The sequence below is a fragment of a genome, unplaced genomic scaffold, assembly GCF_019419815.1.
Source record: "Pyrus x bretschneideri cultivar Hongxiangsu unplaced genomic scaffold, Pyrus_bretschneideri_v1 Contig33, whole genome shotgun sequence".
Classification (NCBI taxonomy): Eukaryota; Viridiplantae; Streptophyta; class Magnoliopsida; order Rosales; family Rosaceae; genus Pyrus; species Pyrus x bretschneideri.
In genome coordinates this window covers 1,952,075-1,965,552 of record NW_025999646.1, presented here as the reverse complement: position 1 = coordinate 1,965,552, position 13,478 = coordinate 1,952,075, and the positions used below count along the sequence as shown (strand labels likewise).

Sequence of the window (13,478 nt, the reverse complement as noted above, 5' to 3'; positions counted from 1 at the left end):
CACATATTCAGCCGTGATTGGCTCTCAGCAGGAAGGGCTGCTGATTCTTCAGTAGCCAAGTCTTGTTCATATGAAAATTAGATGGCGCAATAGTCACACATGCATGAACACACACATTTATGTGTGCTCCAGTCCACCTCAAATTACAAAATATTCTTACGAAATAACCTAGCTCTAGCTCACCCCTAGCCTCCTCGTCTCTCACAAGAAATTTTTAATTGTGACAAGAACACAAATAGTACATCATGTGTTTTAATAGAAGTGGTGGGAAATTTTATTTTTTAAGTTATTAACTTTTTAGCACACATATCCCACCATTTATATAATGATACGTGATGTAACATCCCGTATACCAGTCACACTGAAAAATTGCTCGTCTCTCACCTAGATGGCTCAGTCAACCCCAAATTTAGTGACCTAATTCGTGCCTGTGGCTACCTTATATAATTAGTAATTAGGGGATCGTTTGGAATGAGAAGAAGCATATAAGAGCACATCTAACTCATAGCTTTTAGCTTAGGGTAGAAGAAGATCGAGCCCTAAGTTGCAAAGAAAAGCTTTCTTATGCACCCAACCAAGAACCAACCTAAGCTAGTTGGAGCCCAAGGCTAGTTGTGAGGCCAAATTAGCCCTAGATCTTGCCCAAGACTTCTTAAGAGGGCAATTTAGGACAATATTGGGAGCCAATGAAAATGAGCCAACTAACACTTTTTAGCCTCTAGCCTCTCTCATCGTTAGAACAAGGAAATTTGAAATGATAGATTTCATGAATGATGTCAGTTTGGGAGGCTAGATTTTATCTTTAGCCCATGACCCTTGCCCTTACCATTAGACATGCTCTATAAGTGGTGCTTCTCCATAAAATTACCCAAAGTGATTTTCCAAATGAAATTATGGCGAAACACCTCTAAAAGAGCATTAAGGGTGAAAATTGAGGTTAGGTTGAGAGAAAAAAGTTAATTAGTGGTCATGAGCTTGAATTTTGGTTGTGTTGTTGTAGTGTTAACATCAGATATGTAGATGATGTGTTGTTGTAGTAAATAAAATTTGGCTTTAATCTAGGCTTTAGAGCTACAATTCACTATTACACTTGTGCTCACAAGGGAACAAAATGGAACTTGTGGTCCTCACACACACATACTTCTCTTCCTTTTTCTACACCTTTGCTGTATGAATCTATGATCAATGTTTTCATTTTAGTCTACTTCTCCTTTGACTATTCCGTCACTTCTCTTATTTCTTGCCTTCTCTCTTCGTCTGAAAAATATGGATTCAGGCAGAGCTCATGGAAAGAGGACCATGTCGAAATACGAGGTGGAGGAGGAGGAGGAAGAGGAGGAGGAGGAAGAGGAAGAGGAGGAGGAGGAGGAGGAGGAGGAGGAGGAGGAGGAAGAAAGTAGGAGTAGGAGACCATCAATTGTGTATGGTGAGGATGAGGGGAGAACAAGAGTGATGATGGTGAATAGTACTGCTGCTACTCCTTCAGGGGGAAGATCTGGTACAGGAGGATCTACGGCAGGGCCATGTTGTCAGGTAGATAATTGCACTGCTGACTTGAGTGATCTAAAGCAATACTACCGCCGCCACAAGGTCTGTGATGTTCATGCCAAGGCTTCGTCGATAGTTGTGGGTGGATTCCGGCAGCGTTTTTGCCAGCAATGTAGCAGGTAACAATTTTAGAACCATCTTTTTCAACTACCATGGTTTTGTGAATTTCACTTCTTGCTTTATGTTCTATCTTATATTGGTTAATGTTATCAAATTTTGCGTTTTAATTAGGTATTGTTATCGGTACTCTAAAATTGTCTTCGTGCACTCTTTGTATAAATTTTTTCTCATGTTTTTGAAAATTAGAGTACAAAAGGACCTTTTCAGATTTGCCAATAACAACCCTATTTCTTAAACATTTAGACAACCTTCAAATTCTCTCTCTCTCAAATTTCATCTATATGAGTTCTTCTCTCATGTGGATGCTTATTTATCAAGCCAAAAAAAAAAAAAAAAAAAAAAAAAAACGACCCTACAGAAAGCTCTTTTGCAGTGAAATGTAGGGTTTCATGATAAGTCTTCCGTTTTTCCAAACCCTAAAAGTCTTTTCAAAACAAAGGGTTCCCAAATAGCTTATAGTTTGGTTAACCAAAAAGGTAAGAGTTGATGTGTAGTAGGTCACAGAATCAGTATGAATTAAACTTGTCAAATGGCGTTAAGGAGGGGGAACAGCAACAACCCCACACCTTCAATTTCATGCCATTTCTTATATATGGAGATAATCTAAAAGGCTTTCTTAACTGTTGCCTAATTACTATTCATGTAGACATATAATTTCTGTTAATTTCATGAACCATTAAATTTATATAAAGAACTGCATAACTTATATATATACACACACATATATGTATTTTTCTATAGTGCGTTTAACTGTATTTTTTTTAAAGTGAATATGTCATCGATATTATTGATATTGTTGATAGTGTGACTTTATAGTTTATTTACGGACAATAAGATTGTCGATACGTCGCTGATAAACTTCACTGCAGTTTTAGAAAGGTGCATTTAATTGCACTTTAAAAAGCACACTCATGACTCGAATAATGAATGAATGGTGGTGCATCGACAGGTTTCATAGCCTATCAGAGTTTGATGACAGTAAAAGGAGTTGTCGCAGGCGATTAGCTGGACACAATGAGCGGCGTCGGAAAACTTCATCGGAATACCATGGACATGGAGGCACGTCTAATTAAGTAATTAGATATATATAATCCTTTCACGTAGATGCCTGTTTCCACTTATGCTCACTCTCTTCTGTCAACCCTCAGCCTTGATCATGCACCAGTGAACTCTCTCTCTCTCTCTCTCTCTCTCTCTCTCTTTTAGTTGTATGTGTTCGAGGAAGAATTGCTTGCATTGATCTGTAACCAAACAAATATGCATAGCTTCTTTGCTAGCACAACTTCCATCCTTAATGTTTGTTGTTCATTTCTTGGCTGTAATTTGAAACAAACCTACATTGTTTGATCTGTTCAGTTGGTGATGATGATTCTTGTTTTCTTCACATGCTTTAATATATCAGTATTTCAACTGTTCAGCATGCATTATCATGATATCTTTTTCCAAGCTCTCACTCTTAAACTAGTGTTCATTTATATGTTACGGATGATGGAAAAGGAAAATGAACTGTCACACTGTTAAGTAATGTTACCAATTTAATTATATTATAACGTGTACATTATTTGTTGATGCTAGTATAGCCACAAATATGAACCCATCATTCACTCGTAATAGAACGTAAACCTGTAAATTTTGGGTGTGATGGGTCGGGAGGGTTATCGAATTTACTATTTGACATAGCAATGTTCGGACCTTCTTTCGCTCAATCCTTCAAAAAATTGTAAAAGCAAACACAGAAAAATAGCAACCAAAACAGAGGCAGACGAATTGTAGTACCAGAAAATGGATTCATTACGGGTTCGGCAGCAATCTCTTGGATGCTTTGTTTCTATTTCATCTCAGTTGACAGAAACTACAATCAAATATGTGAAATCCGTCGATACAAACTTTTCCGCAATCAGTACAATTGGAAAGGATCCAACAAAACAATCTCACAACAATCACCAAACATTTTCTTGTAGAAAAATGTTAAGCACTCCTTAATTCAAAAAAAAGTGCACAGTACATCCTAGGAGTTCGTCCGGGTGAAAGAATTTTCTCTGGCTAAATGTGCTTCAGGAATTGCCAAATAGGTTAGACACATTTGGTTGTTGTAGAGAAGAGAATCCTTAGTCGCGCTTGATGCCTAATAGTTTTATGGCCACCTCCCAGGTGACAATTGCGGTTGCATTAGCAGGAAAAGCCCGAACAATAGTAGGACCCAAGCCAATATAGCATCCTTTCAATCCAGCCCTTCTGTAAATCTACAGAGGAGAAAAGAAAAGGCTCGTTTGAGTCCATTTAGATATTGGGGGCTGGGGGTGGGGGGAAAGAGGGAGGTGTTCTTACCGAGCTCAGGATATAAAATGGATTTCTCGAAGAATTCTTATCTTGAGTCGTCTGAATTATGGTTTTTGCCACATCCAAGGGTAGAACAGCCAACCAAAACTGGAAGTAGGGAATGAAGAAAATGAGAATTTAAAATAGTGGAATTAAATGTGAACATGCGTACTAGAGAAGGACAAATTGTGAAGATACATACAGCTATACCACCAAGGCCTCCACTAGCAATCCCAACTCCCACATCAATCAAGTTTCTGTGGTCGGGTGAAGCAGACCTCAGTTGCAAATGCATGAAATAGCGGACATACTCATAAACGCTGAAAAAGACTGAATTCCCAATACCTTCTCTTAGCAATGTTGTAAAACCTCCTCGAAAAATTCCTCTGACCTGAAAAGCATTCCATCAGCTACAAAGATCATCAAAAAATTATGCTGGCCAGAAAGCACAGTATTTTCTCACCCCATCATTTTTCACAGTTGTAAGGGCACAATCAAGAGGACTGCCATATCTTCTGGACATTGGAACCACAGAGTCTGTGCCTTGAATTTGCATCCTACACTGGAAAAGCTCAGTGTAATAAGCATACTGCAAAAAGCAACTGTACAATATGAAAACCCTCCAATTCCGCTTACCTTCACAAGCTCCGACGGGCATAATATAAAACTGATGACTGCTCCACTATAAGCTGCAGATGGAATTATGACCTGGGGCTGTGGCCCTACACCTTGTGCACTTCCCTTCAAGTGTCATTAGGATTAATAAGAATACCACATCAGAACCATATGACAGATACACAATATCTTTATAGAAATCATATCGATAAAGTCATTAAACTGGTTCATAATCATGCATCACTGGTTCATAATCTTGCATCTAACAGAGGCCATTATCCAGATCATTGCAAACAGCAACAAAGTTTATCCACTTGGTTTCTGTTCAAACCTGCAGTGACTGTTTCATCTGGGAATACATGCCGAAAAGGAGTGAACTCTCAAAAGCCATTCCCACGAAAGATGATGTTGCCCCCCTGTAAAGTCCTTTAATCTGTCAAGGACCCAACATCAGTCAGCTCAACTGGAAAGGATAATGCGAAAGTTCAAATTCTATAACATCAGCACCCTTTCCAAAAGAGAAAAAAACAACACTAGATCGTTACGTTAGAGATAACTAACATGTGAAAGTTCAGAATCATACCCCTTCAGTCCTTAGTATCCTTGCAGTACAATGCAAACTATTCCTGTACGTAATCCCTTGTGCTGAAGTGTTGTGTTTTTGCATCTTTACCTAATTCAATAAGTATTCCACGCATAAGAAATTCGATTTCAAGACGACCATAGCTGAAGGCACAATTTTACAAATAAGAGAAATGATTCAATTTTCATCCATTCTCAGAGTACACAAAAGATAATCTTCAACGTAAACAATATCCTGAAAGCACCATCTATGCTGACGATGATTAATCGAAAGATTACAGCTTGGGCCATGGTAAGTTTAACAAAATATTAAGCTAATAAGAAAACAGGCCAACAATGTATATCTACCAAAAGTAAAATTAAGCTCTGTAAGTTGCTACTAAAACCAAGTTTAGTATATCATCAAAATTTTGTTTTTTCATTAATATCAAACCAATCCAACATTTTCAGTCAAAATTTGAATTACCCAGATTCCCAAAATTAAACTTTGGCATTGTTCATCGATTTTACTTCCAAATTCTATCAAATTACAATTGAAATGAAATTAAACGCAATGCCCATTAAAGTAAACCTCACCATCTTTAAACCCACTGAAAGTTAACAAAATCAAACAATGTGATTTTACCTTGACGGTGTCAAAGGGATGGCCGATTCCAACGGTGGCCACGCCGGCAATCAAGCCTGCCAAGTACTCCTTGTAACCGGAACTATCCGCCATCTCCCTCTCTCTCTCTCTCTGCGAATTGCCTTGTGTTATTTCTGGGATTTTATCATGGTGTCCTTGTCCGTAATACTCTTTGACTGTGGAGTTTTGGTGAAACAGCTAAGACCTGAGAGACGAGAGGCAAGTGTCTGGTTCAGTATTCATGACCGCCGCATACAGTCGTGGGTTTGGTTTGGTGAGTGCGATGTGACTTTCAGACCCACTGTCACAAAAGATAACATCTTTACCTATATTTGTTCTTGCTGGATAATCCTCTTAGCGATTCAAAAATTGCATAAAATGTGCACGAATCAATCTATATACTTAACTGTGTCGTTTGGTATTATGTTTAGTGATATTTTTTTACTTAGAAATGAAACGTTTTATGTTTAAATTTCGTGAATTGCGAATTCGTAACTTATTTATTCATCCATTGTATGTATATATATGTATCTATCTATTTGAATTTCTCATCATGATTTTAAGAGGAAATTGTAGCAGTTGTCCCTTAGCTGTAACCGAATTGAAGCTATGATTCTGTCAACTAAAAATATGTGATCATTAGTTCTTAACTCATCAAAACGTGTAACTATGGTCATTTTCGTCAATTTCGTCAAAGTTTTCGTTAAAATAAGTCACATAATCAAGGGGCGAATATATGGAAAATCAAAATGAAAAAAATTGTATCAATGATCCTCAACTTTAACTAAATTAGAGCAATGACTCTTAATTTTAACTCAATTGCAGAAATGGTCCCTCAACTGTAACCTAATTGTATGAATGATCATTTCATCAGAACTATTTTGATGGAGTTAACAAAAACGACCAAAGTTGCACGGTTTGATGAGTTCAGGAACCAATAATTACGAATTTTTAGTTGAAAACTAACGCTCCAATTGAGTTAAAGTTAAATGATCATTGCTAGTAAAATTTCCATATTTGAATTCGGAAAGAATATTGAATTTAACATTTCACATGTAAAATTATAAGTAAACTGGTAAAAACATATACTAACATTATACTCGCAAATAAATTTAAAAAATTATGAACTTAAAAGCAGCTCGAACTTTAGACATTATCCTTCCCTCCATGAAGCATACTGTTCCATAATCCATCAATAAATGAATTTTCTACTCCAACAAACGACCTCAATTCCTTAATATTCTGCCAGGAACACTCGCAGACAGTAGCCTCGTAAATCAGAGGTGGGCTGCCTGCAGGCAACGACTCGTTCACCGCCCTGATCAAAAGCTTATGATTATGTCCTGCTACGACCTGCGACTCGGCTCCAACCAGATGGTGGAAAACCAACGAATATTCTGGGGAACTGACCGCCGTGATGGCGATTGCTTTTTGTTGCACTCGGAGATGGAGAACATCGCCAGCTGTGTTCATTTGGGGTGCCTGACGTCAACGGGATAAAAACAACCGCAGCAACGTAGTACCGATACGGCAGAGGGAAATAAAGTGGATGCGACGACAGAGGGAAAGAACATGGATGCGGTGGCAGGGGCAAAGAGGAGGACGAGGAGGAGGACGAGGCACATATTGGTGATCAAGTGAGGAGGATGACGAGGATGCATGTTTCACAAGTTTCTTGATCGACTGCCCTTCTTTCGTGTAATAAGGTCATCTCCAACCGACCTTGCCAAATGATCATATGACTAAAAATAATTCAGGAATTACACGAAAATCGTTTCTAATCGAGGGCTCCATCAGATCCAAATTCCCAAATCATACCAGCGGGCTGGCCATTTCCAACCAGCCCTTTTACGCCAGAATGTCAAGCTTGATATTTTGTCAGCCCTCCACCTCAACACATTTGAATGTCAACGGCTACTTGGCGTTAGCATGACACCAACTAGCTAACATCATGATGCCGTCAGGTCATCGTTGGAATTTGATTTTTGTTTTTTGGACGAATTTAAAAAAAAATAAAATCTAATTTTTGTTTTCCTATAAATACCTACACCATTCTTACAACATTGAAAGCTGAAGATAAAAAGTGTCACGTAGATAAAAATCTTATCTAAAATTTGCACAACCAATTACAACTCGACACGTGACACTCGAAATCCTATTTGAAAAATTATTAAAGTTACATAAATATAAGAAATCTGGAGAGTTACTCACTTTAACTATACATGTCGCTCAAAATCTTATTCGAAAAATTATTGAGATTGCATAAAGATAAGAAATCTGAAGAGTTACTCATGTCAACAACACATGTCACTCGAAATCATATTCAAAAAATTATTGAGATTATATAAAGATAAGAAATCCGAGGGCTTATTCATTTAGCGACAAGTGACACTCAAAATATGTCTGAGAACCTTAGTTTAATATGGTAGATTAATTTAATTAAAATAATAAATTATGTTTGGCCTATGAGCTATGGCCCTTCGGCCCTCTTGGTTGGAGATAGTTTTTTTGTCAAATGGGTATGTTTGGCCTATGACCCTTTGGGCCCCTTGGTTGAAGATGGTATAAAATATGATATAGCACTGTTCATTAAAATATAATTTATTGTAGGGCTATAGTGTTGGAAGTATGCCCACAAAGCCACTCATTTGATGTAATAGCTTTTTGGAATACTTATTGTGTTAAACTTTTATATGTTTAATAGAAGGGCAAAGCTTATTGTTAATCACTATTTATAGTATCTTGTGTTTAAGCAATAAGGGAATCCAAGGAATGTATTTGATCTAAGAGACAAGTGATTTAAGTTAGTTAAATTAACGAGACCTTTCTCTTATGTTCATTCCTAAAACGTTCCTAGCCATAGGATTGCCAATTGGGCATTGACAATCCGCTAAGGTTAGTATGTGTTATGTCGACTCAAGCGTGAGTATGAACTAGTCTCAAGTCATTTGGTGTTGGACACTAAGGCAAACACATAGGTGCTCGAAAGAGTAATCGAGTACACTGAACTACGATCAAACAAGAGTTCGAACATACATGTCATGTGAGAACTCAATAGTTGCAATATGCAAAGTAGTCCTTTGACCTGAGGCATCATTGATGTCTAATGGTTAGGTCCTTGATCTTTGATTATGTCAACGGCATTCCATTGGAGTGTCCACGGCATTGTTGGGGTCAAGCTATCTAGTCATGTAGGCATATGAATGTACAACAAGGGATCTCTAACCTTCCATGATGGAAGGAGAATACTCTAAGATATGATTCGAGAGTCTTTGGCCAAAGCATATGAATATGACTAAGGAAGATGTTCCAAATCTTATTCGATTGAATCATATAAAGAAGTATCACATTGGATAGTAGACATGAAACAAACTATCACTCAAACAATGTGATTAAGAGTATTGTATTAGAGAAGGACCGTATTGCATTGTAGTTGTAACTGGATAGGTTCTCCAACCACTTCTACTTAGCTTGGGTAACCATGACATGCTGCTAGGCGTCACCCATGGTTTGTGGAAGCCCTAAAGATTAGCAAACACTAATTTAAGGGAGAATTGAAATGTGGTTTCAATTCACAATCGATCGTTAAGAGTAACATCGCCCACTACCTCGCTAATTGGAACCTAATGGATCGTACACCGAGTAAAGATATAAGTGAAGAAATTATATGAAATGGATAAGCAATTAAATGGTTTAATTGAAGAATGGTCAAGATTAATTAAATAGTTAATTAATTATACGAAACGTTCGTATTGGGCGTTTAAGTTAGTTTTGGGCTTCGGGGCACAAAAACGTTTTGGCCCACAAGGCCCATTATGTTTAAGATTGTATGACAACTAAAACAAAATGGGCAATTAAGCCCAAAAACATTAAATGGCCGGCCATAACCTTAAGGGTAGTGAACTTGGCTTAATTGCAAGTTTGCCACTCCATTGTGAGGTGGTATAAATACATCTTTATAGCCATTTCACCCTAAGGGGTTTCTAATTGAATTTGGGTGAAACCTATTCTCTCATTACCTTAGGTGAGGAACATCTAGCAATCTTTCTTACCTAAGTCATCCATTTCATCTTCACACAACATCTTTGGTGTGGAGACTTAGAGACACTAAACTTTTGGTGTTTTGGAGAACAAATCCTCAAATCCTCAAAGAAGAAAAGGAGCACTAAAAGGGAGGAAATCACAAGGAAGATTCAAGGAGCAAGGAGGTGACTTGAAGGCCCTCCACTTGGGTGAATCCCTTGTGTAATCAAGGATGAGCTTCAAGGGTAAAGAATCTCTAAATTCTTATTCTCTTTAATTTTGTTAAAGAGTCTTATGGTTCACCATATACTAGGCTTTGAAAGTCATGGGTTTTATGAATTGTTTTTGAATGCATGCCTACTTTAAAGAGTTATTAGTTTGCATATGTATTCAAATGTTCTTACATGTTCTTAGCTAGGACAAAATTTTTCCTTCAAGTGGTATCAGAGCCTAGGCCTAGTTTATGGTGGATCCTTTTGGGTTTTGTGATTTTTCATATTTTGTGATTTAAGTGTTGTAAATGTTACAAGCTTTGTTCTTGCTTTGAATATAAATTTTACTTGAAAATTTAGCATCTCAAATGTTGTAGATGTATTTCATTAAAGCATGAATAATGGAACTAAAAGTTGGTGCCAAGTGTTTTGGGATTTTCGGCCAAATCCAAAGGGTGATTTTTTGGGTTCATGTTAGGCTTGTTAAAATGGTTTTAAAGTGCTTTTTGGAACCCCTAAGTACCCTAGGATAATAACCCTCTTTTGAGTTGTGAAAATTTGAGTTTTGATGAAAGAAAACATCCATGGAGCTATTATGAGTTTTCATGTATGTTCTTCATATTTCTTGAAGTTCTTATCAAGAACAAAAAGTTTTGAAGTTTTGATTCAAAAGTTTTATGTTTTACATAAAGTTTTGAATATTAGTTGATGGGTGATGATTATGTCAAAGATATATTTTTTGAATATTAGTTAATGGATGATGTTTGTTGGTAAGAAATGATTAAATGGTTTTAATTATATCAAAGGTATATTTTCTTTTCAAATCATCCCCACCATCTTTAATCTCACCCACCAAAATCCACTTACAAAATTTTATTGTATCAAAAACTCAATATATCTATGAATGGCCGGCCACCCCTCTAGTGGGGTGCTTTTGTGCAATTAAATAAAGTTTTGATACTTTTGTGTATTTGTATTATGGCCCAAAAGTTTGTGTTTTTGCAAAATGGCCCAAATAGAATGAGAACAAAAATTGTTTTGTCTCTTTAATGAGAATTGGATTTTCATTATATTTAGTTCCATTTAAATCAATTCTATGGATCCAAAAACCAATTGTTTAAAGTTGCTTTCTTAGTTAATTTAGTTAATTAAGAAAAGGGTGATTATGAACCAAAGGCCTCGATAATTGAGCTATGTGATTGGCCGATTTACATTATGAATGCTTGGGTTTTAAGTAATGTAGATATGAATGTAATTTGATTAGTTCAAGTTGTTGTAAAGGGCATAAGCCCATTATTTGTGTTGTAAAAGGGCATAAGCCCTTCTTATTATTTCATGTATTCCTCTTTGATTATATGTATGCAAATTGGAATAGTTGGGTCCAACGCCCAATAGGAAATAACGGTTTAATTGGATTAAACGCGTAACTAAAATCAACAACTATCTACCTTAAACCCAAGGTCCAACACAAGGCTCGTGTTGGATCAAATCAAACGGTTCATAATCATCCTAAAACCTAATATGACTATATAGTCCATATGAGGATGCAATGCGTTCGTTAGTAGTTCCATATAGTCTCGCTTGTTTCAACGAAACAGTGGGAGTATTATATGCTACTAAATCATATTAACTTGGACCAATAGTTATGATAGGGCCATGTTCTTTTAATATGATTAAAATGTTTTGATGTAGCCCAAAACTACTCCCTCAAACGAATATTAAGTTGATAAACGAGAGATGTTTTGAACATTTCTTCGTAGGCCTTCCACCGTGGTGGGCTCCAATCGTTTGTGACTCATGCACCGGCTTCACCCTATAATGGGGAGGTACAAAGTATGGGCTTACATTCAGGAGGAGTCCATAAACATATGATGAGGTGAGTGTAGACAACGAGTATGACCAACATGATATAATTCTGAGGTTGTGCTTGAACCTCTACATAAACTAAGCATGGTGGGAATAACTTAACTAAGTGCAATGGTGCCAACATGATATAATTCTGAGGCATTCATTCTCTAGAGGCTAAACTAGATGGGTAATTACAAACGTTGTAAATGAGTAAAGTGTTATTCTCTCATCATTATTTTTGCTAACCGATATCGTATAATCGTGAGGTGGGCTTGGTAATGGTGAGTCTCCCATAACCCGCTAAGAGTTCAAAATAACTCTCGAATTCCATTGAGGGATGTGGAGTTTGCCAAAAATAGTGGGTGGTACTATTTGATTCAAGACCCAATCAAGTAGTTAATCAACAATCTAATACGATTTCTGTTATGTTATGTAGTTAACGACATGCCTAAAATACTACCCACCATTATACTTGACAAAATGGCCCAAGACTTTTTCCTTGCATATCTCTCGGATGATTTCACTAAGTTTATTGTAAACTATAAAGTGAATAGATTCGATCATACTTTTAACGAGATGATTGACATGTGCTGTAAATTTGAAAAAGGTTTCAAAAAGGACAGTGGGAGTAAGAATGCAAAAACAAGGAAAAGGTTTCTTAAGAAGAAGGCAAAGAAATCCAAAGGAACATGCTTTCATTGTGGAAGGGATGAACGTTGGAAGAAGAAATACAGGGTGCGCATTGCGAGCCTTATGACACGAACTTTTGAAGAGACTATTTCGGTCATAGAAAGTGCTTTTACAGTGAGCTCCAATTCCTGGATATTTGATTCAGGCGCTAGTCAACATATCTGTAATACGATGCAGGGACTAGTAGGGAGCAAGACACTGCGCAATGGGGAGATAGTTGTGCGAGTTGGGAACGGCGCCAAAATCTCTGCAAAAGCAATAGGCACCTACATGCTTAACCTACCCTCTGGGGAAGTCCTGGAACTTAAAAATTGTTTATATTTTCCTTCATGTATAAAGAATTTGATTTCTATCTCTAAGCTTTTACGAGATGGGCACTCAGTATTGTTTGACAAAATGAGTTGCACTTTATACTTGAACGGTCGTATTATCTCTCATGGTAATATGATAGAGGGACTTTTTCACCTAGAGACGAATAGTGGGATGCACTGTATTGAAAGCGGGAATACCTCAAAACCCAAAAGGGCTAGAGAAGAAGTTAACCAAGTTAGACTTTGGCATCTTAAACTTGGACATGTAAACCAGGATAAGATTCGCAAGATGTCGAAAGATGGATATCTTAGCCCATTAGGTAATGACCTCATGGGAACTTGTGAACCTTGTCTACTGGGGAAGATGACCAAATCTCCATTCACTGGGAAAGGAGAGCGTGCCACTGAAATTCTAGGGTTAATCCACACTGACGTATGTGGACCTATGTCTACTATGTCGAGAGGAGGCTTCTCCTACTATATCACATTCACCGACGATCACTCTCGGTTTGGCTATTTGTATCTTATGAAGTACAAGTCAGAGTCCTTTGAAAGGTTCAAAGAATTCAAGAATGAAGTTGAGAA

General features: G+C 37.2%; 2 protein-coding genes across 3 annotated transcripts; one reads left to right on the top strand and one right to left on the bottom strand.

Moving 5' to 3' along the window:
* Nucleotides 1-1,187: 1,187 nt before the first annotated feature.
* LOC103944181 (squamosa promoter-binding-like protein 3) lies at nucleotides 1,188-3,085 on the top strand. The gene is made up of 2 exons (XM_009354602.3): nucleotides 1,188-1,667; nucleotides 2,618-3,085. Exons 1-2 carry the CDS (start codon nucleotides 1,267-1,269, stop codon nucleotides 2,739-2,741), a joined length of 525 nt encoding a protein of 174 aa, XP_009352877.1. The 5' UTR covers nucleotides 1,188-1,266; the 3' UTR covers nucleotides 2,742-3,085.
* A 446-nt stretch (nucleotides 3,086-3,531) lies between these two features.
* LOC103944183 (mitochondrial arginine transporter BAC1-like) lies at nucleotides 3,532-6,164 on the bottom strand. 2 transcript variants are annotated; one of them, XM_009354605.2, is made up of 8 exons: nucleotides 5,810-6,164; nucleotides 5,186-5,328; nucleotides 4,934-5,035; nucleotides 4,624-4,728; nucleotides 4,451-4,549; nucleotides 4,190-4,378; nucleotides 3,997-4,095; nucleotides 3,532-3,911 (listed from the first exon to the last, which is right to left on the bottom strand). In XM_009354605.2, the coding sequence occupies exons 2-8, from the start codon at nucleotides 5,267-5,269 to the stop codon at nucleotides 3,777-3,779; spliced, it is 813 nt and encodes a 270-aa protein (XP_009352880.2). In that variant the 5' UTR covers nucleotides 5,270-5,328; nucleotides 5,810-6,164; the 3' UTR covers nucleotides 3,532-3,776. The 2 variants fall into 2 exon arrangements, with proteins under 2 accessions (XP_009352880.2, XP_009352878.2); XM_009354603.3 differs by having other exon boundaries at nucleotides 5,186-5,275; nucleotides 5,810-6,162.
* Between the last annotated feature and the right edge of the window lie 7,314 nt (nucleotides 6,165-13,478).